Genomic DNA, 27,836 nt, shown 5'->3' on the forward strand with positions numbered 1-27,836 from the left:
CAAGCCAAGGACAGACATGTGGGCAAGAGAGCAGGGTGGAGTGTTAAAATGGCAAGCGACAGGGAGGTTTGGGTCTTTCTTGCGGACAGACCGCAGGTGTTCTGCAAAGCGGTCGCCCAGTTTGCGTTTGGTCTCTCCAATGTAGAGGAGACCGCATTGGGAGCAACCAATGCTGCCAGACCTGCTGAGTTTTTCCAGTTCTGTTTTTGTTTTTGTTTAGGAGAGTAGCAGGGGCCACCTCAGCTGTCAGTGCAGAGATAGAGTTGGAGTTGAAAGCACACGTGTAGTCACTACTGAGTATGTTATAAATAAATTTAATGTTTCCACCCAAGAAATATCTGCATTTCAACTCTATCACTAATAGTACCAACTCAGCCACCCTACAACAGACTACCTCCCCTCACTGTCCTCCTCCTGTTAGTTTGACTCCCTCCCCTTATTCACCTCCTCTTAGTTTTAATCTCTCCTCTCACTCTCCTCCTGTTAGTTTGACTCCCTCCCCTCACTCCTCCTGCTCAGTGAGTTTCCCTATGGTTTCTCTGTGTGATGGTCACTAAATTAAACCGAGTGTCTGACTGTAACTTTTGTGGTATAACTCCAGTCTGTCCAGAGCCAGTGTAACAGTTCCCAGGGGAGTGGGACTCGTGTCAATGTGTTTTCTGTGAGTGGGTGGGAGAGCCCAGTGTCTCCTCTCTTTACACTGGAGCTGCTGGACGAGCACTCTTCAATCTCACTCTTAGCCTGTCTCACTTTGATCCACCCGGCGACTGGTGACAAATAATTGATTATTTATTTAATGGATAATTTTCTAAGATTAACCAATCATTCACCGATTTTGTGGTTTGCGTTCATGAAATGATCAAACTTCAAGTCAAACAGTCAAATGAAGTCTCTCGACTTGTTGTTTATTTTGTTGTTTCTCCCCAGTTTATAAACAGTATTAGTTTCCCCCTCAGAGTGTTTCATTCCCAGTCCCTGATTGGAACAGGGACAGTGGATTCCCAGAATGTTGCTGATCCTTTTCTCCATCTCCCTGTGTATTTCCTGGGTCTCTCCCGGTAAGTACAGAATTCAGCCCTCCATTCTCACTCTCACTCTCTCTCTCTCTCTGGGTGAATTGGAATGTTTTGGTGAGAGTTTGAAATGGGTGATGTTTGATCAGCCGTCTGTTATACAGCCAGCCTGATATTTTACACCATTGAAGTCAGCACAGTCTGTAAGACTCTGATGGGATTTGTGTCCAGCTCTCCTGACAGCAGGATGTAGAAACACCGAGAGCAGAGAAGCTTGGAGCAAATGGAAAATGCTTCATATGGACACTCTTAATTTTCACATCGATTGGGAGAAGGAAAACAGTTTCATCACTCCCGGTCTAAACTCTTCAAAACACTACGGGGAGGAGAAGGATAATCCATGTTTAACCCACCCCAGGATCAGCTGTGATGCCCTCCTGGTTGAACAGGCGAGGTTATCTGAGACCACCAACATCCTCCTGACCCTGTATAAAGGGGTGATTAAAAAGCTCTGTGAGGGACAGTGGAGATCCTGCTCTGGATTGTCCATCACCCTGTTTGACAGACTGTTCATACAGTGACTGTCCCCCCCCACTATGGTATCACACTTCATCTTCCCAAATATTCCTGTTTCTCTTCATTTCAATCCAGAATTCACTCACCACATGTTCCCTGGTTATGATGATAAACAACAGACCTGCCCTCAGGTTATCCTGAATTCCTCACTCCAGATACTCTCTGGTCAGGATGGTCTCCTCAATATCTCTCTCCAGGTGTTCTCTTGTTCCAGGTTAATGATAGACTGGGTGTGTCACAGGTTACTTTTCCAGGTTAGTGATCTTCTGTTTAATACGCTAACCCCTGGATTGTGTCCCAGACTCTCCCACGTGCCCATACTGACTCCATCGGGTGTCTGAATGACTCTGATTCTGGGTTTGCTCCCTGTTCTGAGAGGCTGCAGCATCTAATTCTGACCCAGTTTAATCAGATTCTGTTTATAATATCAAACAGGATTCTGACATTGTGATAAAGTGGTGGATTATTGGAGATTGTCCCTGTGTGGATGGGCCTCACTTTGATCAGGTGGTAGTGGGTGGAAATGTTTATTAATCTGCCCCTTTAATTGTTTACAAAACAAAACAAAAATACTTGGAAAAACTAGCAGGTCTTGCAGCATCTGCGGAGAGGAACACAGTTAACGTTTTGAGTCCAAATGACCCTTCAACAGAACTAAGTAAAAATAGAAGAGAGCTGAAATATAAGCTGGTTTAAGTGGGGGGTGGGACAGGTAGAGCTAGATAGAGGGCCAGTGCAGATAACCAAAAGATGTCATAGACAAAAGGACAAAGAGGGAAAGAAGTATTGCACTTCTCTCCATCAGTATTTTCGTATCTCTCTTTTGCCTTGTTCACCTTCATTGCTGTCCATTTCTCTCCTGGTGTTTGACAAGGTGTTTACTAAAACAAAAACAGAATTACCTGGAAAAACTCAGCAGGTCTGGCAGCATCGGCGGAGAAGAAAAGAGTTGACGTTTCCAGTCCTCATGACCCTTCAACAGTACTGAGTAATACTAGGAGAGGGGTGAAATATAAGCTGGTTTAAGGTGGGCGGGGTGGCGGGAGAGAAGTTGGTGGGGGGGTGGGGTGGTTGTAGGGACAAGCAAGCAGTGATAGGAGCAGATAATCAAAAGATGTCACAGGCAAAGGAACAAAGAGGTGTTGAAGGTGGTGATATTATCTAAACGAATGTGCTAATTAAGAATGGATGGCAGGACACTCAAGGTAAAGCTCTAGTGGGGTTGGGGTGGAAAGACTAACCAGGCATTAAAAGTACAGATTTAAAAATAATGGAAATAGGTGGGAAAATACCCCCCAACTTCTCTCGCCCCACCCCCCCACCTTAAACCATCTTATATTTCACCCCTCTCCTAATATTACTCAGTTCTGTTGAAGGGTCATGAGGACTCGAAACGTCAACTCTTTTCTTCTCCGCTGATGCTGCCAGACCTGCTGAGTTTTTCCAGGTAATTCTGTTTTTGTTTTGGATTTCCAGCATCCGCAGTTTTTTGTTTTTATCTCTGTGTTTACTAAAACCCGCTTTCACAGCCACTGCCTTTAATTGTTTAATTGTTTTACAGGCACTAACACATTTACAATGATTTTCATGGCATTATTGATATCCCTGAGGTTTCTGTTATTAGCATAGTAAGACAGGTTCAGGGAGATTATTCTGATGCTCATGTTGGTGTTCATTAAAGTGTCCCTTTAACTGTTTGCTTCACAGACACTAACTCACACACGGTGATATACACTGTAACCTCCAGCATTGAAGATTTTCCTGAGGTCACTGTTGTTGCGATGGTCAATGGAGTCCAAACAGGTCATTATGACAGTGGTGTCTGTCGGTGCATCCCCAGGCAGCAGTTCATGGCTGAATCTTTCAATGTAAAATTCTGGGACTATGTCACAGATCTGGTGAACTCACATTCAAACCTGGCAAAGGAGAATCTGAATGAAATACTGAAGATGACAAACCAGACATCCGGTAAGATAACAATGTAAAAATTCGTTGTTGATTGTCCCCCATTATACCCAGTGCCACTCCACTCAGCCCGTCTCCCAGCACTGACCCCTGGGTCACTCCAGTCAGTCCATCTCCCAGCACTGACCCCTGGGTCACTCCACTCAGTCCATCTCACAGATCAGACTGTGACTATAATCCCCCATTTCTATCTGATACTAGATCCCCTTTTCCCTCTGATCAGGCAGTTTGTGATTGCCTATTAACTATTGATTCTTGTTTGGTCACTGACAGGAATTCACACTCTTCAATGGATTCAGTCTGTTGAGATCACTGAAGACGGCTCCATGAAGAGATCGATGCGGTTTGGATTTGATGGGAAGGACTATATTAGTTTAGAGCCAGACAGAATGAGATGGGTCACAACCAATCACATTGCAGTGAAGACTAAAGAGAAATGGGATTTTGATAAATCCTGGAACAAATACTGCCAAACCTATCTTCAGGAAGTATATGTTCAGCATTTGAAGAAACATTTTTGAGCTGGGAAGGAATATTTCGAAAGGAAAGGTATTTATATCAGTTTTGTTCCCATGTCCTGATCTATCTTCACTGGTCTATGAAAGCGTTCTCCCATTCCATTCAGTGTCTGTCTATTGTTTGTGTTTTCACCCTTTCCCATTACAGTTCAGCCTGAAGTGTTCATCTCCAGAAGTGAGCCCAATAGTCAGTACAAGCCGCTCACTCTCTCCTGCCTGGTTACTGGGTTTTATCCTGTAGACATCGAGGTGAGCTGGCTAAGGGATGGAGAGGTAATGTCTGAGACACTATCCTCGGGGGTTCGACCCAACCACGATGGGACCCATCAGATCCAGAAAGAGATTGAAATAAATGCTGGGGATGAGGATCAATACTCCTGTCAAATTGAACACAGCAGCCTGGCAGAGACCCAGTTCTATCAGAGCAGTAAGGAACTGTGTGTGTGTGTCTGTGTGTGTGTGTGCGCTTCTTGAGCCTGTTCCACCATTCAAGATAATGCAGCAGTCCACTGAGTGAAGGATGTGCTTTGGTCTGTCTGAAACTAGTTGCTCTCCCAGTGCCCAGTGTTGTTGATGAGTGAGTGTTGCAGAATGGCACATTCCAAGTTCCAGGACTAATGCTGAGGGACATATTAAAACTTGGAGCAGCTGCTGCAGAGGCTCAATGGGGAAATACCACTGACTAAGACCCTCCGGCCATTTTATACTGAGGGGCTGAAAACCATGTAAAATATTCAGTTTGAGTGATGGACATGAAATGAGTATCTTCAATATAAACTGTAACTGTGGGTGTAGTGAGGCTCCTCAGACTGTCACATTCTATATTGAATGAAACTGTCCTGTTTTGCACCTCAAATAATGTCAAATTTCAAGAGCTATTTAATTTACCGTTAGAAACTTTATGAATAAAATATATTTACGGAGATAAAACACATTTATATCCTCAATGTTTCACTAGAAGTGCTGATAATTGTGGTTTGTTGTTAATAAATAATTGTCAGTAGTTGACTTGTCTGAATTCTTCTTTACTGATTTCACAAGAAAGGTTTAATTCATTCACTCAGCAGCTTGTAGGTCTTGGAATGGGCAGTTGTTGGGGTTCAGTTCAATGTGAACTGGGTGAGTTCATACCAAATGGCAGCATCATTCACTGCTTTCCATCAGCGTTTATTCACTTGTTTACAGACAAGAAGGTGACAGAGCAAAAGACAGACGAGAGGAAGACGTGTCATAACTTTGGTGAATCAAACTTCAACACATTTGCCAGTGAGTTGGAGGTGAAGTGTCTCCAGTGTCTCTGTAATGAGAAGTGTGGGCTACTGAGTAAAGTTAGTGTCTTGGTGTGGAAGGAGGTGACAGAGAGTGTGACTGCTAACTGCATTGTTCCATGGTCCACACAGCAATGTTGAAAGATATGGAATGAGTTCACACAATCTGACGGGGTTTGTAGAGTTCTTGCAGTTTTTATCATTTAAATGTTCATTGAAGATTTAATGGGTAATGAAGTGAAGATCCCGTGAATGGGTTTATGGGTTGGTCAGGGGTAGATGATGTCAAGTGCTGGTAAAATTCAGTTCCCTTTGGAGACACATTCACTAAGTGTTTGTAAAGATCCCTTCTCTGCACCCGACATCGTGAGGGTGTGAAATTGTCCCCAAGCTACCCAACAAGTCTTACCCAATCCAACAAAGACACACAAAGTGCTCTTTATTTGCCATGTCTGTTTCGAGTGAGATGGGTCATAATGTCCGGCAGTGCTCATTACCAGCGGGTGGAGTGGTCTTTCTGAAGGATTTGAATGATGATGAAGAGAGGGTCAGACAGCTGCTGGAAATCAGTAATACTTCACTGAGTGGTGACCAAGCAGATATTGGAGTGAGGAAAGGTGAGTGTCAGCAGTTGGGTGTTTAAACCAGGTCTGAGCACACGAGCTTCTGTGATGTAACAAAGGAAGGTGAATCCTCATTGTAAATGTTTTCTCCTGACAGGTGCTGTCTTTGGACACAGCGGCTGGAAGTGTTGGTGAGTCAGTGAGAGCAGCCCAGGGGGTTGAAAGGGAACCTGGGGAAGACACTGAGCCCCGGGTCACAGAAGGAAGTGAGACACTAACTGAGCTGGGCGGGGAAGGGGAGTGACATCCAGACGAACAGGAGGGTGAGCACCCTGGGTGGGAGGGCAGGTGAAGTGACACTGTCTCTCCTGCCCCCAGGTTGCACATTCAGGGTGTTAACGTGGGGAGTGTCCCGAGTCTGGGACGATACTCTGATCACCTGCTCTCCATCTCCAAGCCCCTCTTGATCTGAGCGAGGTACTAGGACAGACATGAAGATGATGCCATGGGGTTACTGGGAGGATGTGTGATAAACCGGTCTGATCTGTCGGGTGGTGAGGAACCTCCAACATTTCAAGTACTTGCTCCGTGCTCCTCAGTGACACATGGACCACATGAGCCCCATGTTGACACTCTGCAGGAAGAGGCGTTCATTCCAGAACTGAGGAATGTACTGGTGGCTCCACATGACAAACACCTTGACACCCTGGACTTGAGCAGACAGGAGATGAGGGGGTTTAAGACAAGTGTTTATCATCAACTGACCCTTTGTATAAAAAGCATTCCTGACACATTGACGGGTACCTATCTCAATCCTTATACCCACATGAAGGATGCTGCAAGGCACCATAACCAGAGCCCAATAACACATGAGTTATATACAGCTGGTCCGGCAGTGATACAAATAACCCCAATAGAGCCACTCCTGACAGCTCCGAGTACAGAAACAGAGCAGGACCACGAGACAGCAGCTGGACCTCGAATGGATGCAGCTTCTGGTCAGCAGCTCCCCAGTGAGGAGTTATCAGCTGCTGGGCATGTCTCTGGCACAAGAGGGGGCAGGACACAGGTACGGGGAAGATGCAGGAGGCATTAGGGTGGCAGCTCTTGCAGAGTGGACGTCTTTATCTCCCCCCCTGCCCCTTTGTGACAGTGACCCTCAGGCACAGAGAGGGGGGGTTTGTTGCTGTTACATTTTGAGGAAATGTTTGTGTTGTCTTATTTAATGAGAATTCTATTTGTAAATTATAAATTGTTGGTGTTCTATTTGAGTCTGTTGTTGTTGTATTTACCCATCATCCTGGAGTCATTCTAAATAATTCAAAGTAGCTTATATTGACATGAAACATTTAAGATTACAACAATTTACAAAGTAGAAAAATAGCTCATTAATATAAATGTTATTTAATGTTTTAGACCAATTTTCTGAGGTTTACATTGTTCAACACTGATTACCTCGAAGGTCTTGCAATGGGGATTTGCTGTTAAAATAAAATGTCACTTGTTTCACTCTCCATCTACACTGTTCTTTGGTCTGATTTCCTGGGGGAGGGAGAGGGATTTTCTCACTCTCAATGTCCAAATGTATCAGCCCCCAGCTGCTCTCCAGCTGCCCCGACAGCTGCAGTCGGAGTTTCCTCAGCTTCTCCGTGAGGCCTGGCTCCAGTCACATCCATGTTGGGATCCTCCATTCCATCGATTTCTGGAACAATCTGGTCAGTGAGGGGAAGGGTCAGTCCTTCCTGCAGGGGAAAGTTGTGCAATGGGTAAGAGACCAACACAATCCCTGACACTTTAACAGGAGAGGGTTGGAGAGTGACCCCTCACCTGTCCAAGTAATTCAACAACCTGATTTTCCTCTCCACCAGTAGTCCATTTGTGCCTTGCTAAACATTAATATACAATTGACAAATAAAATACATTTCAACATTTTAAATGGCTGAACTCACTGTTCTGAAAGTTCTGCTAGCTTCGTACCTGCTTGGAATGATGAGCGCTGGTTCTAAACCTGACTGAAGCACTCTGAACATTTCTTGGGGAAAAACCAACTGTATTTGTGGGTAATGAATCCAAATTCTCGAATTCCACATCCTGCTGTTTTCAGTGGCAGATTGGTGAAAGTTTCAGAGGTTGAACAGGGCAGTGTGGTGTGATACAGCAGCTTCTGGGTTTTGTCATGGCAATGCCGTGTGTGCACATCGGGCAAGGCTGCAGCGCAATGATGTCCAATAATGGCAAACATTGAATGTGCCTCTGCTATTGCAACTGTAAAAAAGGGGCACTGTTCCTGCACCTGTCTACATGACTTTCTGTGTGTATGTATACTGATGAATCTAGACGTCTGTGTACATATCTCCTTGTGCATTAATTTGTGTTTGTGTATGTGGATATGTCTAACTTTGTAGCTATACGTATTTATACATCTCTTTCACTGTACGTGTGTGTTTATGTGTATTTGTGTCTGTGTGCACACTGATGTCTCAAACTTTGTATCTATATCTGTTTGTGCACATCTCTCCCTCTCCATTAGTGTGTGTGTGTATCTTGTGTGTACTGTGCGTACCTATATCTGTGAGTGTACATCTCTCTCTCTGTATATTAGTTATGTATGTTTGTGTATCTGTGTGTTTACTGATGTGTATCTAATATTGTATCTATATCCATGTGTGTACATCTCGCTCTGTACATTCGTTAGAGTGTGTGTGTATGTGTGTCCTTGAGTGTGAGAGTTTTTCTTTATTCATTCACGGGATGTGGGCTTCACTGGCTGGGCCAGCATTTAGTGCCCAGCCCTAGCTGCCCTTGAGAAGGTGGTGGTGAGCTGCCTTCTTGAACCGCTGCAGTCCATGTGGTGTAGGTACACCCACAGTGCAGTTAGGGAGGGAGTTCCAGGATTTTCACCTAGCGACAGTGAAGAAACGGGGATATTTTTCCAAGTCAGGATGGTGTGTGCCACTTGGGAGGACATCTTTCAGGAGGTGGGGTTCCCATGTGTCTGCTGCCCTTGTTCTGCATGGTAGAGGTCATGGGTATGGAAGGTGGCGTCTAAGGAGACTTGGTGAGTTCCTGCAGTGCACCTTGTGGATAGTACACACTGTTGCTACTGTGCGTCAGTAGTGGAGGGAGTGAATGTTTGTGGAGTTGGTGCGAATCAAGTGGCTGCGTTGTGCTGGATGGTGTTAAGCTTCTTGAGTGTTGTGGGAGCTGCAGTCATCCAGGCAAGTGGGGAGTATTCCATCACACTCCTGACTTGTGCCTTGTAGATGGTGGACAGGCTTTGGGGAGTCAGGAGGTGAGTTACTCGTCACACGATTCCCAGGCTCTGACCTGCTCTTGCAGCCACAGTATTTATATGGCTAGTCCAGTTCAGTTTCTGGTCAATGGTAAAATCCCCCCAGGATGTTGATAGTGGGGGATTCAGTGATGGTAATGCCATTGAACATCAAGGGGCAATGGTTGGATTCTCTCTTGTTGGAGATGGTCATTGCTGGCACTTGTGTGGTGCGAATGTTACTTGCCTCTTCTCTGCCCAAGCCTGGATATTGTCCAGGTCTTGTTGCATTTGGACATGGACTGCTTCAGTATCTGAGGAGTCACGAATGGTGCTGAACATTGTGCAATCATCAGTGAACATCCCCAGTCCTGACCTTATGATGGAAGGAAGGTCGTGATGAAGCAGCTGAAGATGGTTGGGCCGAGGACACTACCCTGAGGAACTCCTGCAGTGATGTCCTGGATTGAGATGACTAACCTTCAACAACCACAACCATCTTCCTTTGTGCGAGGTATGACTCCAACCAGCAGAGAGTTTTCCCATGATTCCCATTGACTCCAGTTTTACTCGTGCTCCTTGATGCCACACTCGGCCAAATGCTGCCTTGATGTCAAGGGTAGACACTCTCACTTCACCTCGGGAGTTCAGCTCTTTTGTCCATGTTTGAACCATGGCTGCAATGTGGTCAGGAGCTGATTGGCCCTGGCGGAACCCAAACTGGGCGTCAGTGAGCAGGTTATTGCTAAGCAAGTTCTGCTTGATAGCACTGTTGATCCCTTCCATCACTTTACTGATGATGAAGAGTAGACTAATGGGGCGGTAATTGGCCGGGTTGGATTTGTCCTGCTTTTTGTGTACAGGACATAACTGGGCAATTTTCCAATTTTCCACATTGCCGGGTAGATGCCAGTGTTGTAGCTGTACTGGAACAGCTTGGCTAGGGGCATGTTCTGGAGCACAGGTCTTCAGCACTATTGCTGGAATATTGTCAGGGCCCATAGCCTTTGCACTATCCAATGCCTTCAGCCATTTCTTGATATCATGTGAAGTAAATTGAATTGGCTGAAGACTGGCATCTGTGATGCTGGGGACCTCTGGAGGAGGCCGAGATGGATCATTCACTTAGCACTTCTGGCTGAAGATTGTTGCAAATGCTTCAGCCTTATCTTTGGCACTGATGTGGTGGGTTCCTCTATCATTGAGGATGGGGATATTTGTGGAGCCTCCTCCTCCAGTGAGTTGTTTAATTGTCCAACACCATTCACAACTTAATGTCGCAGGACTGCAAAGCTTAGATCTGATCCATTGGTTGTGGGATCGCTTAGCTCTGTCTATCACATGCTGCTTATGCTGTTTGGCACGCAAGGAGTCCTGTGTTGTAGCTTCACCAGGTTGACACCTCATTTTTAGTTATGCCTGGTGCTGCTTGCGTGCGTGTGTGTGTGTGTGTGTGTGTATATTTTATATTATATATATATATGTATATGCATATCTGTGTGTGTGTGTGTATATACATTTTATGTATATATATGTATATCTCTGCGTGTATATTTTTTGTATATGTGTGTGTGTGTGTGTGTGTGTGTGTGTGTGAGTATGAGTGTGTGTGTATGAGTGTACGTCTGTTTGTCTGTGTATATATGTATTGATTTAACTAACACTGATGTCCAGATAATGAACATTGTATCTTTCACAACAAAAACAGAATTACCTGGAAAAACTCAGCAGGTCTGGCAGCATCGGCGGAGAAGAAAAGAGTTGACATTTTGAGTCCTCATGACCCTTCAACCCTTTCAGCTGGATTTTCACTGCCGAGGTGGACAGAGTGAGCCGGAAAAATTCCCGCTTGCCGTACCCACCTTGGGAAAAAGTGCCCCGTCAGAGCTGATTTTCATTGTGAGGAGGGGGCAGGTACAGGGTGGAGTCAGGTCACAGTGGCTGCCGAGTGCTGAGTTGGACTGTGTAAAAGGCATGGCTTGGTCCTCTGGGACTTCGTCACAGCTGTTTTGATAAAAAAAAACTCATCCCCACCCCTCCCCCCACCAGTCCCCATTCCCCCTCCAAGACAATTTATGCCAACCCATACCAACTCACATGTCCCACCTACTCCCATGGCTCCTCAATACCCCCCATGCCAACTCATCCCTTCCCATCACCTCACCCCTAAGGCCCCTCATACCCTCCGTGCTCATTCATTCCCTCCCGCCACCCCATCCCATGGCCCTCATACCCTGCATGTTAATTTTTCTCCTCCCACCACCCCTCCACCATGGCCCCTCATACCCTCCATGCTAAATCATGGCACTTCTATGCCCCTTGACCCATTCTGTACAGTGCCAATGAACCCTACATTAACAATGTCATGTGTGGAACTGCTTTAAAAAAAAACCCATCCAAATATCATTTTCTTTTTAAAAAATGCCATTGCAACAGCTCCATAAAACTGTCAATCAACCAGACCTTTAAAATATCAATAACAGAAGCAATAAGCATTTGGCACCACTTTATCCTTTTTAAATAAACATTGAATCATTGACAAAAGAGATCACAGATAATTGGTGAAATTAATGATTTAATTAAGGGATTAAAGATTAATGGTACATTTTAGGTGGTAAAGGTTAAGGGTATATATGGGGGTAATGATTAATAGTCTTTTTAAGATCACAAATATGAATGATATAGTTAAACTAGTTAACAGCAATCATACATTTAAAGTGGAAAAGACGAATGGTACATTTAAGGTAAATAACGGGCTATTTTAAGGGAGATGGTGGTGTGGTGGTATTATCACTGGACCCAGAGGCCCAGGCTAATGTTCTGGGGACAGGGGTTCAAATCCCATCATGGTAGCTGGGGGAGATAAAATTTACTTTGTAAAACCTGGAACTGAAAGCTATTCTCAGCAATGGTGACCATGACAACTACCATTGATTGTTATAAAAACACATCTGGTTCACTTATGTCCATTCGGGAAGGAAATCTGCCATCCTTATCCGGTCTGGCCAACATGTGACTCCAAATCCACAATGTGGTTGACTCTGAAATGGCTGAGCAAGCCACTCAGTTCAAGGCCAATTAGGGAGGGGCAACAAATGCCAGGAATTAATGGTGCATTTAAGGTGGTATAGATTAATGATATATTTAAGGTGGGAAAGATTAATGGTGTATTTAAGGTGGTAAAGATTAATGGTGTGTTTAAGGTAGTATGGATTAATGATATATTTAAGGTGGGAAACGTTAATGGTGTATTTAAATTGGTATGGATTAATGATATATTTCAGGTGATAAATATTAATGGTGCATTTAAGGTTATATGGAATAATGGTACTTTTAAGGTGGTAAACATTAATGGCATATTTAAAGGTGGTAATGATTAATGGTATATTTAATGTGGTATGGATTAATGATATATTAAGGTGGTATGAATTAATGATATATTTAAGGTGGTAAGGATTAATGGTGTATTTAAGGTGGTAAAGATTAATGGTGTATTTAAGGTGGTATGGGTTAATGATATATTTAAGGTGGTAAAGATTATGGTGTATTTAAGGTGGTAAAGATTAATGGTGTATTTAAGGTGGTATGGGTTAATGATCTATTTAAGGTGGTAAAGATTAATGGTGTATTTAAGGTGGTAAAGATTAATGGTGTATTAAAGGTGGTAAAGATTAATGGTGTATTTAAGGTGGTATGGGTTAATGATATATTTAAGGTGGTAAAGATTAATGGTGTATTTAAGGTGGTAAAGATTAATGGTGTATTTAAGGTGGTAAAGATTAATGGTGTATTTAAGGTGGTAAAGATTAATGGTGTATTTAAGGTGGTAAAGATTAATGGTGTATTTAAGGTGGTATGGGTTAATGATATATTTAAGGTGGTAAAGATTAATGGTGTATTTAGGGGGATATTGCCTGAGTGCGTGTTGGCTGTGGCATTTCCCACTCTGCAAGAGTGATGGTAATTCATGTACTTTTGAGAGAGTGAAAGGCATTATATAAATGCATGTCTTCTTTGGTTTCTGTCTTTCTGCTGAGGGGTGGGCAGTTCCACCTGCCGGGTCCAACACTATTTGTCACTGCAGACTGGGCACTGACTGACGGATGGATTGAACTTAGAGACAAAAACATCAGCTGCAAGAAAATTGAAATTCACTCACTGAAACACGTGCAGCTGGAACAGAGACATCAGAAGCTGAGGAAATAAAAGCAGAACATGAGAAATTCAGTCAAATATTAAATATTTTATCACTCGCTGGGCCCAGGATTCAATCATCTCCCAGCATTAACTAAACTGACTCACAAAGAAAATGAGCACAGAGGGAGTGGAGGATGAGGGAGTGGAGGGTGAAGGAGTGGAGGGTGAAGGGGAGCAGGGTGAGGGAGTGGAGGGTGAAGGGGAGGAGGGTAAGGGAGTAGTCGATAAGGGAATGGAGGGTGAGGGAGAGGAGGGTGAGGTTCCCCCCTGTGTAACCCTGAGTTACTCCCAGGAGAATGTGATTCTACAACTTTCAATCCCTTTTATTTCATTCCCAACAATCTGTCCCTCAGTCACTTACTCTGAGCTTTTGTGTAGGTCACACTTGGAGAATCTGCAGAAGCAAAATAAATGTCAGTTAGAATGGGGAATAATCCATTCTCAGAGAGTGAGAACACAACAAGTGTGAGGGAATGGAGATTGTATAAGAAATACTCATTCCCACAAACCCCTCCATCCTTACACTTTATGGAGATCCTGTCGATCTCTTCCATTCCATCGATATTCAGTAGGTGAGGATGTTAGTGTGTGTGGTGGGTTTAATGATCAACATTAGACCTGGTTTGGACCGATCACACAAAGGAAGATCAGACAGGGAACAAGACGTGTTTATACGTGTGTATCTGTGTGTGGGAATTAAATCAGTTCCATTAAACACAGTGTCCTGTACTCCCAGTACTGGAGATTCCCCACACACACTCTGTTCCCTCAGTTCCACATTCTCCCCTCTCTCTCACTCTCCCCTCTGTGTGCTGTACTCCCAGTACTGGAGATTCCCCCACACTCACTCTATCCCCTCAGTTCCACATTCCCCTCTCTCTCACTCTCCCCTCTCAGTGTCCTGTATACCCAGTACTGGAGATTGCCCCACACTCACTCTATCCCCTCAGTTCCACATTCCCCTCTCTCTCACTCTCCCCTCTCAGTGTCCTGTATACCCAGTACTGGAGATTGCCCCACACTCACTCTATCCCCTCAGTTCCACATTCCCCTCTCTCTCACTCTCCCCTCTCGGTGTCCTGTACTCCCAGTACTGGAGATTGCCCCACACTCACTCTATCCCCTCAGTTCCACATTCCCCTCTCTCTCACTCTCCCCTCTCAATGTCCTGTACTCCCAGTACTGGAGATTCCCCCACACTCACTCTATCCCCTAAGTTCCACATTCCCCTCTCTCTCACTCTCCCCTCTCAATGTCCTGTACTCCCAGTACTGGAGATTCCCCCACACTCACTCTATCCCCTCAGTTCCACATTCCCCTCTCTCTCACTCTCCCCTCTCAGTGTCCTGTATACCCAGTACTGGAGATTGCCCCACACTCACTCTGTCCCCTGAGTTCCACATTCCCCTCTCTCTCACTCTCCCCTCTCAATGTCCTGTACTCCCAGTACTGGAGATTCCCCCACACTCACTCTATCCCCTCAGTTCCACATTCCCCTCTCTCTCACTCTCCCCTCTCGGTGTCCTGTACTCCCAGTACTGGAGATTCCCCCACACTCACTCTGTCCCCTCAGTTCTACATTCCCCTCTCTCTCACTCTCCCCTCTCAGTGTCCTGTACTCCCAGTACTGGAGATTCCCCACACTCACTCTGCCCCTCAGTTCTACATTCCCCTCTCTCTCACTCTCCCCTCTCAGTGTGCTGTACTCCCAGTACTGGAGATTCCCCCACACTCACTGTTTCCTCAGTCCTCCATTCTTGTCTCAGATTCTTACCTCTCATTTGCCATTTCCAAATAATTGTTCCGATTATCCCGAATATAACAAGCAGTGCTGCGATCGTGAGTCCAATTATAATTCCAAGTTGTGAGTGTCCCACACCGTTTTCTGGGATTTCTGAAACACATTGGAATAATACCAGGATTATACGTCTGTTATGGATTCATTCCCAGTGGATAAATCAGGGACAATTTTAACCAAAACAGCTGATTTGGAATTGATGGGATTGGTGGGGACCTGATGGGATTGGTTGAATATCCCCTCCGGAAGTCCATCGGGACCAGATCCATAGACACTCCCTTATCCACCATGTTACTGAGCTCCTCATAAAATTCAATGAGATGAGTCAGACATGAGCTCCCATTCACAAATCCATCCTGTCTCTCTTTGATCAGCTGATCCTTGTCTAAGTGTCTGGAACTCAATCTCTGGACACTTGTGGAGACTTTTCTTTGATCTGGATTCTCTCACTTATTTCCTGTGTTGACCATGGTGGGTTCACTGCAGTAGTTTAGGACTAAGTCCTGCTGTTGGATTGTACCGAGTGCTTCTTCTGAACTGGATATTGTCCAGGTCTTGCTGCATTTGGACATGAACTGTTCAGTATCTGAGGAGTTGTGAATGCTGCTGAACATTGGGCAATCATCAGTGAACATCCCCACTTCTGACCTTATGAAGGAAAGTTATTGAAGGGGCAGCTGCAGATGGCTGGGCCGAGGACACTACCCTGGGGAACTCCTGCAGTGATGTCCTGGAGCTGAGGTGACTGACCTCCAACAACCATCGTCCTTTCCGCTCAATATGACCCCAACTAGTCGAGAGTTTTCCCCCTGATTCCCATTGACTCCAGTTTTGCTAGGGCTCCTTGATGCTACACTGGATCAAATGTTGCCTTGATGTCAAGAGCAGTCACTCTTACCTCACCTCTTGAGTTCTGCTCCTTTGTGAATGTTTGGACTGATGCTGTAATGACGTCAGGATCAGAGTTCCCCTGATGGAACCCAAACTGAGCATCTGTCAGCAGGGTTTTGCTGTAAAAGTGACACTTGATAGCACTGTCAAAACCCCTTCCATCACGTTGCTGATGATTGAGAGTAGACCGATAGGGCAGTAATTGGCTGGATTGGAATCGTCCTGCAAGGTTTTGTTACAAGCCTTGGTTTTCCATTGTCGATTGAGAAGGAGAGAGAAGCTTGTGAAATACCCCCCTTATAGCAACAATGGTTGCCTTACAGTAATATTACTGGACGTTTTATAGATTAAGAATCTATAAGAACTGTTGCCTGGAAAAGGGTGTTTATCTGAAAGTCTAGCTAAGTAGGAATCTTTTGGGAAATGCTGGAAGACTAAATTTAACTGTGTAACTGTAATCTTGTGTGTTTAAGTTTTCTTTTCTTTCGTTTATAAACGTTTCAATTTAATATTTAAAATCTCCAAAAGCAGCAGTGGGATATTTACTTCTGACTTCAGTACATACACCTTCTCGTAATAAATACAAGTTGCAAATCATTGTGCTGGCTTGACCAAGTTTCCCTTTGGGATTTGGTCAGTCTGGCAATTACCACCTGCCATATCAGAGCATCCTTTTCGTAAATAACTGAGATTTTAGATTTCTTCAAGTCAAATAAAAGTTACTGGTCTCTAACGAGATGGTAACAAAGTTAGTGAGTGGCATGGGTTTTTTACAACAATCCAATTGCTTCATGGTTATCATACTAAAACTAGCTTTTAATTCCATATTTATTAATTAAATTTAAATCCCTGCAACTGCTGTGGTGGGATTTGAACTTGTGTTCCCCAGAGCATTAGCCTGGGCCTTTGGATTACTTAGGCCCGTAACATCTGGAACAAGACCGTGCAGCCTTAAAATTAGAGCGAGGTCATTTTGCAGCGGAAGCAGAAAGCACTTCTTCACAAAAAGGGCAGTGGAAATCTGCATACACACACACACGTGCACAAACACATACATGCACGCATACACACACACACGCGTGCATACACACACACGTACGCATACACACACACGCGTGCATACACATCACACACACACACGCATACACACACACCACACACACACACACGCATACATACACACGCACAGTAACTGGAGGATAGAAGATAAGAGTTTTACAGTACAAGAACCACTGAAATTAATATTAGTTCACGTGATTTCCAGAGCCCATGAGGCAAAGTGCAGAGGGCGTTTCCTTTGTGACATGGTTCAGTTCTGATTAGTTTCTGGTTGGAGATAACAAGACATAAATCCTTGAAACAAACAATGCTGCAGCACTCTGGGCTTCTGCGCTTACACCGCTTGGCAGGCATCGATCAGAGATTTTTAAAATCAAGCAGGCTTGGTGGGCTGGAGAGGTGGTAACTGACTGCTCACTGAGCCAGGTGGCTGGAATCCTGTCCAGTTGATGTTAAACAGCAGCCTGAGGATTTCTCAGTTCTCAAAGGAATATATGGATTTCAAAATGGTCCCTCAAGTCATGTGACCTTCTTCCTCCTCAATGACTTCAAAAGGGACTTTTACCCAGTGCCTGGAACTGGCATTGATTTCAGGACTGATAATGACCCAGTCCTTAGTTATTGAAAGGTTTACCATCCCTATTGAGGGTCTGGTGTTGGGAAGCCATTGTCTAGGCAGACTCACTGACTCCACTAGCAAGGTGAGCTTAGCAGACGCAAACGGCATCTTTGTTCCCCCTTTGAAATGGGCCTGGACAGTCTCAGGAGTGACATGAGTGCATCAGCAACTCTGTAGGCTCAACGAGTTCTAATGTGTGAGTCTCCTGGTCTTTTGTGATTACAAGGGGGCTGTACAATGAGATGTGAGATTCCACAGCTGAGAAAATAATTCTTTTGTTCTTGTAACTTCTGGGGGAGGAGGGTTTGTTGGGGGGTAACTCCCAGACAAAGGGTCAATACTGTGGTCATGTGACTGAGAGCAGCCATCTTTTATTAGTTCATCAGAAAGTCAATTTTGTTAAAACAGCAAAAGAATAAAGTTCTGGATTTCTTTTCATGTCCCAAAGACCCAGCACACACACACACACACACTACAATTCCTTACCCCACTGATAGAGCTGGGTCTCTGCCAGGCTGCTGTGTTCAATTTGACAGGAGTACTGATCCTCATCCCCAGCATTTATTTCAATCTCTTTCTGGATCTGATGGGTCCCATCGTGGTTGGGTCGAACCCCCGAGGATAGTGTCTCAGACATTACCTCTCCATCCCTTAGCCAGCTCACCTCGATGTCTACAGGATAAAACCCAGTAACCAGGCAGGAGAGAGTGAGCGGCTTGTACTGACTATTGGGCTCACTTCTGGAGATGAACACTTCAGGCTGAACTGTAATGGGAAAGGGTGAAAACACAAACAATAGACAGACACTGAATGGAATGGGAGAACGCTTTCATAGACCAGTGAAGTTAGATCACGACATGGGATCAAAACTGAAATAATCACCTTTCCTTCTGAGGTATTCCTTTCCAACTTGTAAATATTTCTTTAAGAGGCCAACTAGTTCTTCTTCCAACTGCCATTCCCAATGCTTGTTCCAGGATTCATCCGAATTCCATTTCTCTTTAATCCTCACTGCATTGGGATTGGTTGCAAACCATCTCATACTGTCTGGCTCTAAACTAATATAGTCTTTCCCATCAAATCCAAACCGCATCGATCTCTGAACAGAGCCGTCTTCAGTGACATTAACAGTCCTTATCCATTGTAGAATGTGAAATCCTGTCAGTAACCAACCAGAAATCAGCAATCAATAATTCACTGCTTGTTAGAAACGCCTTCTTGCAATTCAGAGAGGACAATTTCAGTGGAACCCACTTGATAAGGAAATTGAAGGGGCAATGTGCAACACTGGTCCTATATCCCGTTAGATTTTACACTAAATTAAAGTTAGCAGAAAACAGTGAATACAGCTTTCGACTCAGTCCATTAGCTTGATGGTCTAATGCGTTATGTTAAAATTACTGCAGTTTTTGGGAAACAATCACACAGGAGAGAGTTACAATCTGATCCTGGCCACATTCTGAACAGAGGGGAAAGGGGATTTAGTACCAGATCGAAATGGGGGATTAGAGTCACAGTTTGATCAGAGTAGAAAGGGGATCTAGTATCAGATAGAAATGCGGGATTAGAGTCACAGTCTGATCAGAGGGGAAAGGGGATCTAGTATCAGATAGAAATGCGGGATTAGAGTCACAGTCTGATCAGAGGGGAAAGGGGATCTAGTATCAGATAGGAATGGCTGATTAAAGACACAGCCTGATCAGAGGGGAAAGGGGATCTAGTATCATATAGAAGTGGGGGATTAGAGTCACTGACAGATCAGAGGGGAAAGGGGATCTAGTATCAGATAGAAATGGGGGATTAGAATCACAGTCTGATCAGAGGGGAAAGGGGATCTAGTATCAGATAGGAATGGCTGATTAAAGTCACAGCCTGATCAGAGGGGAAAGGGGATCTAGTATCATATAGAAGTGGGGGATTAGAGTCACTGACAGATCAGAGGGGAAAGGGGATCTAGTATCAGATATAAATGGGGGATTATAATCACAGTCTGATCAGAGGGGAAAGGAGAACTAGGATCGATAGAAATGGGGTTTAGAGTCACAGTCTGATCAGAGGGGAAAGCGGATCTAGTCTCAGAAAGGAATGGGAGATTAAAGTCACAGTCTGATCTGAGTGGAGAAGGTATCTAGTATCAGAAAGAAATGGGAGGTAAGAGTCACAGTCTGATCAGAGGGGAAAGGGGATCTAGTATCAGATAGAAAGGGGCATTAGAGTCACAGTCCGATCGAGGGAAAGGGGATCTAGTATCAGATAGAAATGAGGGGTTGCTTCAAAGTCCGATGAGAGTGGAAAGGGGATCTAGTACCAGATAGGAATGGGGGATTAGAGTCACAGTCTGTTCAGAAGGGAGAAGGGATCTAGTATCAGATAGAAATGGGGGATTAGAGTCCCAGTCTGATCAGAGCGGAAGGGGAATCGAGTATCAGATAGCAATGGGGGATTACATTCACAGGCTGATCAGAAGGGAGAAGGGATATAGTATCATATAGAAATGTGGGAGGGGAAAGGTGATCTAGTATCAGATAGAAATGGGGCATTAGAGTCACAGTCTAATCAGAGGGAAAAGGGGATTTAGTATCAGATAGAAATGGGGGATTGCAGTCACAGTGTGATCAGAGGGGAAAGGGGATCTAGTATCAGATAGAAATGGGGCATTAGAGTCACAGTCTAATCAGAGGGGAAAGGGGATCTAGTATCAGATAGAAATGCGGGATTAGAGTAACATTCCGATCAGAGTGGAAAGGGGATCTAGTATCAGATAGAAATGGGGCATTAGAGTCACAATCTGATCAGAGTGGAAAGGGGATCTAGTATCAAATAGAAATGGGGGATTAGAATCACAGTCTGATCAGAGGGGAAAGGGGATCTAGTATCAGATAGAAGTGGGAGATTAGAGTCACAGTTTGATCAGAGAGGAAAGGGGATCTAGTACCAGATAGGAATGGCTGATTAAAGTCACAGTCTGATCAGAGGGGAAAGGGGATCTAGTATAAGATAGAAATGGGGGATTAGAATCACAAGCTGATCAGAGGGGAAAGGAGATCTAGGATCGATAGAAATGGGATTTAGAGTCACGGTCTCATCAGAGGGGAAAGCGGGTCTAGTCTCAGAAAGGAATGAGGGATTAGACTCACCGTCTGATCTTAGTGGAAAAGGTATCTAGTATCAGAAAGAAATGGGAGGTAAGAGTCACAGTCTGATCAGAGAGGAAAGGGGATCTAATGTCAGATAGAAATGGGGGATTTGAGTCACAGTCTGTTCAGAAGGGAGAAGGGATCTAGTATCAGATAGAAATGGGGGATTAGAGTCACAGTTTGATCAGAGTGGAAAGGGGATCTAGTATCAGATAGCAATGGGGGATTAGAGTCACAGGCTGATCAGAAGGGAGAAGGGATATAGTATCAGGTAGAAATGGGGGATTAGAGTCACAATCCGATCAGAGGGGAAAGTGGATCTAGTAACAGATAGAAACGGGGCATTAGAGTCCCAGTCTGATCAGAGCGGAAAGGGAATCTAGTATCAGATAGAAGTGGAGGGTTAGACTCACGGTGTGATCAGAGGGGAAAGGGGATCTAGTATCAGATAGAAATTGGGGATTAGAGTCACAGTCTGATCAGAGGGGAAAGGGGATCTAGTACCAGATAGAATTGGGGGAGGGGAAAGGGGATCTGGTATCAGATAGAAATGGGGCATTAGAGTCACAGTCCGATCAGAGTGGAAAGGGGATCTAGTATCAGATAGAAACGGGGCATTAGAGTCACAGTCTGATCAGAAGGGAGAAGGGATATAGTATCAGATAGAAATGAGGGGATTAGAGTCACAATCCGATCAGAGGGGAAAGTGGATCTAGTAACAGATAGAAACGGGGCATTAGAGTCCCAGTCTGATCAGAGCGGAAAGGGAATCTAGTATCAGATAGAAGTGGAGGGTTAGACTCACGGTGTGATCAGAGGGGAAAGGGGATCTAGTATCAGATAGAAATTGGGGATTAGAGTCACAGTCTGATCAGAGGGGAAAGGGGATCTAGTACCAGATAGAACTGGGGGAGGGGAAAGGGGATATAGTATCAGATAGAAATGGGGGAGGGGAAAGGGGATCTAGTATCAGATAGAAATGGGGCATTAGAGTCACAGTCCGATCAGAGTGGAAAGGGGATCTAGTATCAGATAGAAAAGGGGCATTAGAGTCACAGTCTGATCAGAGGGGAAAGGGGATATAGTATCAGATAGAAATGAGGGGATTAGAGTCACAGTCTGATCAGAGGGGAAAGGGGATCTAGTATCAGTTGAAATGAGGGGATTAGAGTCACAGTCTGATCAGAGGGGAAAGGGGATCTAGTATCAGTTGAAATGAGGGGATTAGAGTCACAGTCTGATCAGAGGGGAAAGGGGATCTAGTACCAGTTGAAATGGGGGAGGGGAAAGGGGATCTAGTATCAGATAGAAATGGGGCATTAGAGTCACAGTCCGATCAGAGTGGAAAGGGGATCTAGTATCAGATAGAAACGGGGCATTAGAGTCACAGTCTGATCAGAGTGGAAAGGGGATCTAGTAGCAGATAGAAATGGGGGATTAGAGTCACAGTCCGATCAGAGGGGAAAGGGGATCTAGTATCAGATAGAAATGGGGCATTAGAGTTACAGTCTGATCAGAGGGGAAAGGGGATCTAGTACCAGATAGAAATGGGGGATTAGAGTCACAGTTTGATCAGAGGGGAATGGGGATCTAGTATCAGACGTAAATGGGGGCTTAGAGTCACAGTCTGATCAGAGGGGAAAAGGGATCTAGTATCAGATAGAAGTGGGAGATTAGAGTCACAGTCTGTTCAGAGGGGAAAGGGGATCTAGTATCAGATACATGTGGGTGTTTAGAGTCACAGTCTGATCAGAGGGGAAAGGGGATCTAGAATCAGATAGAAGTGGGATATTAGAGTCACAGTTTGATCAGAGGGGAAAGGGGATCTAGTACCAGATAGAAATGGCTGATTTAAGTCACAGTATGATCAGAGGGAAAACGGGAACTAGTATCAGTTATAAATGGGGGATTAGAATCACAGTCTGATCAGAGGGGAAAGCGGATCTAGTCTCAGAAAGGAATGGCGGATAAGAGTCACAGTCTGATCTGAGTGGAGAAGGTTTCTAGTATCAGAAAGAAATGGGAGTTAAGAGTCACAGTCTGATCAGAGAGGAAAGGAGATCTAGTATCAGATAGAAATGGGGCATTAGAGTGTCAGTTTGATCGAGGAAAGGGGATCTAGTATCAGATAGAAATGATGGGTTAGCATCACAGTCTGATCAGAGGGGAAAGGGGATCTAGTATCAGATAGCAATGGGGGATTAGAGTCACAGTCTGATCAGAGGGGTAAGGGGATCTAGTACCAGATAGAAATGGGGGATTAGAGTCACAGTCTGATCAGAGTCGAAAGGGGATCTAGTATCAGATAGAAATGAGGAGTGAGAATTAGTCTGAACAGAAGGGAAAGGGGAGCTAGTATCATCTAGAATTGGGGGATTAGAATCAGTGTCTGATCAGATGGGAAATGTGATCTAGTATCGGATAGTAATAGGAGTTTAGAGTCACAGTCTGATTAGAGGGGAAAGGAGATCTACTACCAGATAGAAATGGGGGTTAGAGTCACGGTCTTATCAAAGGGGAAGGGGGATCTAGTACCAGAAAGTAATGGGGGATTAGAGACACTGTCCGATCAGAGGTTAAAAGGGAACTAGTATCAGATAGAAATTGGGGATTAGTGTCATATTCTGATCAGAGGGGAAAGGGGATCTAGTATCAGATATAAATGGGGGATTAGAGTTACAGTCTGATGAGAGGGGAAAGGGGATCTAATATCAGATAGAAATGGGGGATTAGAGTCACAGTGTGATCAGAGGGGAAGGGGGATCTAGCATCAGATAGAAATACCAGATAGAAATGGGGGATTAGAGTCACAGTCTGATTTGAGGGGAATGGAGATCTAATATCAGATAGAAATGGAGGAATTACACTCACAGTCTGACCAGAGGGGATAGGGGATCTAGTATCAGATAGAAATGGGGGATTAGAGTAAGTGTCTGATTAGAGGGTAAAGGGGTCTAGTATCAGATAGTAATGGGAGTATAGAGTCACAGTATGATCAGAGGGTAAAGGGGATCTTGTATCATATAGAAATTGGGGATTAATTTCACAGTCTGATCAGAGGGGAAAGGAGATATAGTAGTAGATAAATATGGGGGATTAAAGTCACAGTCTGATCAGAGGGGAGAAAGGGATCTAGTATCAAATAGAACTGGGGGATTAGAGTCAGTGTCTGATTAGAGGGGAAATGGGATCTAGTATCAGATAGTAATGGGGGGGTTAGAGTCACAGTCTGATCAGAGGGGAAAGGGGATCTAGTACCAGATACAAATGGGGGAGGGGAAAGGGGATCTAGTATCAGATAGAAATGAGGGGATTAGAGTCACAGTCTAATCAGAGGGGAAAGGGGATTTAGTAGCAGATAGAAATGGGGGACTAGAGTCCCAGTCTGATCAGAGCGGAAAGGGAATCTAGTATCAGATAGAAGTGGGTGGTTAGACTCACGGTGTGATCAGAGGGGAAAGGGGATCTAGTATCAGATAGAAATTGGGGATTAGAGTCACAGTCTGATCAGAGGGGAAAGGGGATATAGTATCAGATAGAAATGAGGGGATTAGAGTCACAGTCTGATCAGAGGGGAAAGGGGATCTAGTACCAGATACAAATGGGGGAGGGGAAAGGGGATCTAGTATCAGATAGAAATGGGGCATTAGAGTCACAGTCCGATCAGAGTGGAAAGGGGATCTAGTATCAGATAGAATTTGGGGATTAGAGTCACAGTCTGATCAGAGGGGAAAGGGGATATAGTATCAGATAGAAATGAGGGGATTAGAGTCACAGTCTGATCAGAGGAGGAGGGGGATCTAGTAACAGATAGAATTGGGGGATTAGAGTCACTGTCTCATCAAAGGGGAAGGGAGATCTAGTATCAGATAGAAATGGGGGATTAGAGTCCCAGTTTGATCAGAGGCGAAAGAGTACCTAGTTCCAGATAGAAATGGGGGATTAGAGTCACATTCTGATCAGAGGGGAAAGGGATCTAGTATCAGATAGAAGTAGGGGATTAGAGTCCCAGTCAGATCAGATGGGAAAGGGTATCTATTATCAGAAATAAATGGGGGATTAGGATCACAGCCTGGTTAGAGGAGAAAGGGGATCTAGTATCAGGTAGAAATGGGTGGTTAGTGTTACAGTCTGATCAGAGGGGAAAAGGGGATCTAGTAGCACATAGAAATGGAGGATTAGAGTCACAGTCTGATCAGAGGGGAAATGGGACCTTATGTCAGATAGGAATTGGGGATTAGAGTCACTGTCTGATCAGATGGGAAAGGGGATCTAGTACCAGATAGGAATTGGGGATTAGAGTCACAGTCTGATCAGAGGGGAAAGGAGATCTAGTATCAGGTAGAAATGGGGGATTAGAGTCACAGTCTGATCAGAGGGGAATGGGATCTAGTATCAGATAGAAGAAGGGGATTAGAGTTACAGACAGATCAGATGGGAAAGGGTATCTATTATCATAAGTAAATGGGGGATTATGATCACAGTCAATTCAGAGGGGAAAGGTGATCTAGTATCAGGTAGAAATGGGGGGTTAGTGTCACAGTCTGATCAGAGGGGAAAAGAGGATCTAGTAGCACATAGAAATGGAGGATTAGAGTCACAGTCTGATCAGAGGGGAAATGGGACCTCATGTCAGATAGGAATTGGGGATTAGAGTCACAGTCTGATCAGAGGGGAAAGGGGATCTAGTATCAGATAGAAATTGGGGATTAGAGTCACAGTCTGATCAGAGGGGAAAGGGGATCTAGTACCAGATAGAAATGGGGGAGGGGAAAGGGGATCTAGTATCAGATAGAAATGGGGCATTAGAGTCACAGTCCGATCAGAGTGGAAAGGGGATCTAGTATCAGATAGAAACGGGGCATTAGAGTCACAGTCTGATCAGAGGGGAAAGGGGATATAGTATCAGATAGAAATGAGGGGATTAGAGTCACAGTCTGATCAGAGGGGAAAGGGGATCTAGTACCAGATACAAATGGGGGAGGGGAAAGGGGATCTAGTATCAGATAGAAATGACGCATTAGAGTCACAGTCCGATCAGAGTGGAAAGGGGATATAGTATCAGATAGAAATGAGGGGATTAGAGTCACAGTCTGATCAGAGGAGAAGGGGATCTAGTAACAGATAGAATTGGGGGATTAGAGTCACTGTCTGACCAAAGGGGAAGGGAGATCTAGTATCAGATAGAAATGGGGGATTAGAGTCCCAGTTTGATCAGAGGCGATAGAGTACCTAGTTCCAGATAGAAATGGGGGATTAGAGTCACATTCTGATCAGAGGGGAAAGGGATCTAGTATCAGATAGAAGTAGGGGATTAGAGTCACAGTCAGATCAGATGGGAAAGGGTATCTATTATCAGAAATAAATGGGGGATTAGGATCACAGCCTGATTAGAGGAGAAAGGGGATCTAGTATCAGGTAGAAATGGAGGATTAGAGTCACAGTCTGATCAGAGGGAAAATGGGACCTCATGTCAGATAGGAATTGGGGATTAGAGTCACAGTCTGATCAGATGGGAAATGGGATCTAGTATCAGATAGGAATTGGGGATTAGAGTCACAGTGTGATCAGAGGGGAAACGGGATCTAGTATTAGGTAGAAATGGGGGGTTAGAGTCACAGTCTGATCAGAGGGGAAAGGGGATCTAGTAACAGATAGAATTTGGGGATTAGAGTCCCTGTCTGATCAAAGGGGAAGGGAGATCTAGTATCAGGTGGAAATGGGGGATTAGAGTCACAGTCTGATCAGAGGGGAACAGGGATCTAGTATCAGATGGAAATTGGGGATTTGAGTCACAGTCTGATCAGAGTAGAAAGGGGATCTTGTATCAGATAGAAATGAGGGGTTAGAGTCAGTGTCTGATCAGATGGGAAAGAGGATCTAGAATCAGATAGTAATAGGAGTCTCGAGTCACAGTCTGATCAGAGGGGAAAGGAGATCAAGTATCAGATAGAAATGGGGGGTTAGATTCATGGTTTGATCAAAGGGGAAAGGGGACCTACTATCAGAAAGTAAAGGGGGGTTAGAGTCACAGTCTGATCAGAGGGGAAAGGGATCTAGTATCAGATAGAAATTGGGGATTAGAGTCACAGTCAGATCAGAGTAGAAAGGGGGTCTTGTATCAGATAGAAATGAGGGGTTAGAGTCAGTGTCTGATCAGATGGGAAAGGGGATCTAGAATCAGATAGCAATAGGAGTCTCGAGTCACAGCCTGATCAGAGGGTAAAGGAGATCTAGTATCAGATAGAAATGGGGGGTGAGAGTCACGGTCTGATCAAAGGGGAAAGGGAATCTAGTACCAGAAAGTAATGGGGGATTAGAGTCACTGTCTGATCAGTGTGGAAAGGAGATCTAGTATCAGATAGAAATGGGGGATTAAAGTCACAGTCTGATCCGAGTGGAAAGGGTATCTAGTATCAGATAGAAATTGGGGATTAGAGTCAGTGTCTGATTAGAGGGGAAAGGGGATCTAGTATCAGATATTAATGGGTGATTAGAGTCACAGTCTGATCAGAGGAGAAGGGGATCTAGTAACAGATAGAATTGGGGGATTAGAGTCACTGTCTGATCAAAGGGGAAGGGAGATCTAGTATCAGATAGAAATGGGGGATTAGAGTCCCAGTTTGATCAAGGGCGAAAGAGTACCTAGTTCCAGATAGAAATGGGGGATTAGAGTCACATTCTGATCAGAGGGGAAAGGGATCTAGTATCAGATAGAAGTAGGGGATTAGAGTCCCAGTCAGATCAGATGGGAAAGGGTATCTATTATCAGAAATAAATGGGGGATTAGGATCACAGCCTGGTTAGAGGAGAAAGGGGATCTAGTATCAGGTAGAAATGGGTGGTTAGTGTTACAGTCTGATCAGAGGGGAAAAGGGGATCTAGTAACACATAGAAATGGAGGATTAGAGTCACAGTCTGATCAGAGGGGAAATGGGACCTTATGTCAGATAGGAATTGG

At 44.5% G+C, this 27,836-nt stretch overlaps 1 protein-coding gene and 1 pseudogene across 3 annotated transcripts in view; one reads left to right on the forward strand and one right to left on the reverse strand.

Annotated features, from left to right (window-relative positions):
• Window positions 1-907: 907 nt before the first annotated feature.
• LOC144695825 (class I histocompatibility antigen, F10 alpha chain-like) overlaps window positions 908-27,836 on the forward strand; it is a 211,871-nt pseudogene continuing 184,942 nt past the window's right edge. The window contains exons 1-4 of the transcript XR_013580020.1: window positions 908-1,058; window positions 3,297-3,557; window positions 3,828-4,103; window positions 4,221-4,499. The product of XR_013580020.1 is annotated as a class I histocompatibility antigen, F10 alpha chain-like (transcript). The remainder of the gene's footprint in view (window positions 1,059-3,296; window positions 3,558-3,827; window positions 4,104-4,220; window positions 4,500-27,836) is intronic.
• LOC144695817 (class I histocompatibility antigen, F10 alpha chain-like) overlaps window positions 7,220-27,836 on the reverse strand; it is a 93,453-nt gene continuing 72,836 nt past the window's right edge. Inside the window, exons 3-8 of one of the 2 annotated variants that reach the window (XM_078566828.1) lie at window positions 18,621-18,896; window positions 18,225-18,503; window positions 15,146-15,265; window positions 13,733-13,765; window positions 13,334-13,368; window positions 7,220-7,645 (exon numbers count right to left, since the gene is read on the reverse strand). In XM_078566828.1, the coding sequence (XP_078422954.1) occupies window positions 7,475-7,645; window positions 13,334-13,368; window positions 13,733-13,765; window positions 15,146-15,265; window positions 18,225-18,503; window positions 18,621-18,896 (914 nt within the window). In that variant the 3' untranslated portion in view covers window positions 7,220-7,474. The remainder of the gene's footprint in view (window positions 7,646-13,333; window positions 13,369-13,732; window positions 13,766-15,145; window positions 15,266-18,224; window positions 18,504-18,620; window positions 18,897-27,836) is intronic. The other variant, XM_078566829.1, reaches the window with a different exon arrangement.

The sequence above is a fragment of the Cetorhinus maximus genome, chromosome 21 (genome assembly GCF_964194155.1).
Source record: "Cetorhinus maximus chromosome 21, sCetMax3.hap1.1, whole genome shotgun sequence".
NCBI lineage: Eukaryota > Metazoa > Chordata > Chondrichthyes > Lamniformes > Cetorhinidae > Cetorhinus > Cetorhinus maximus.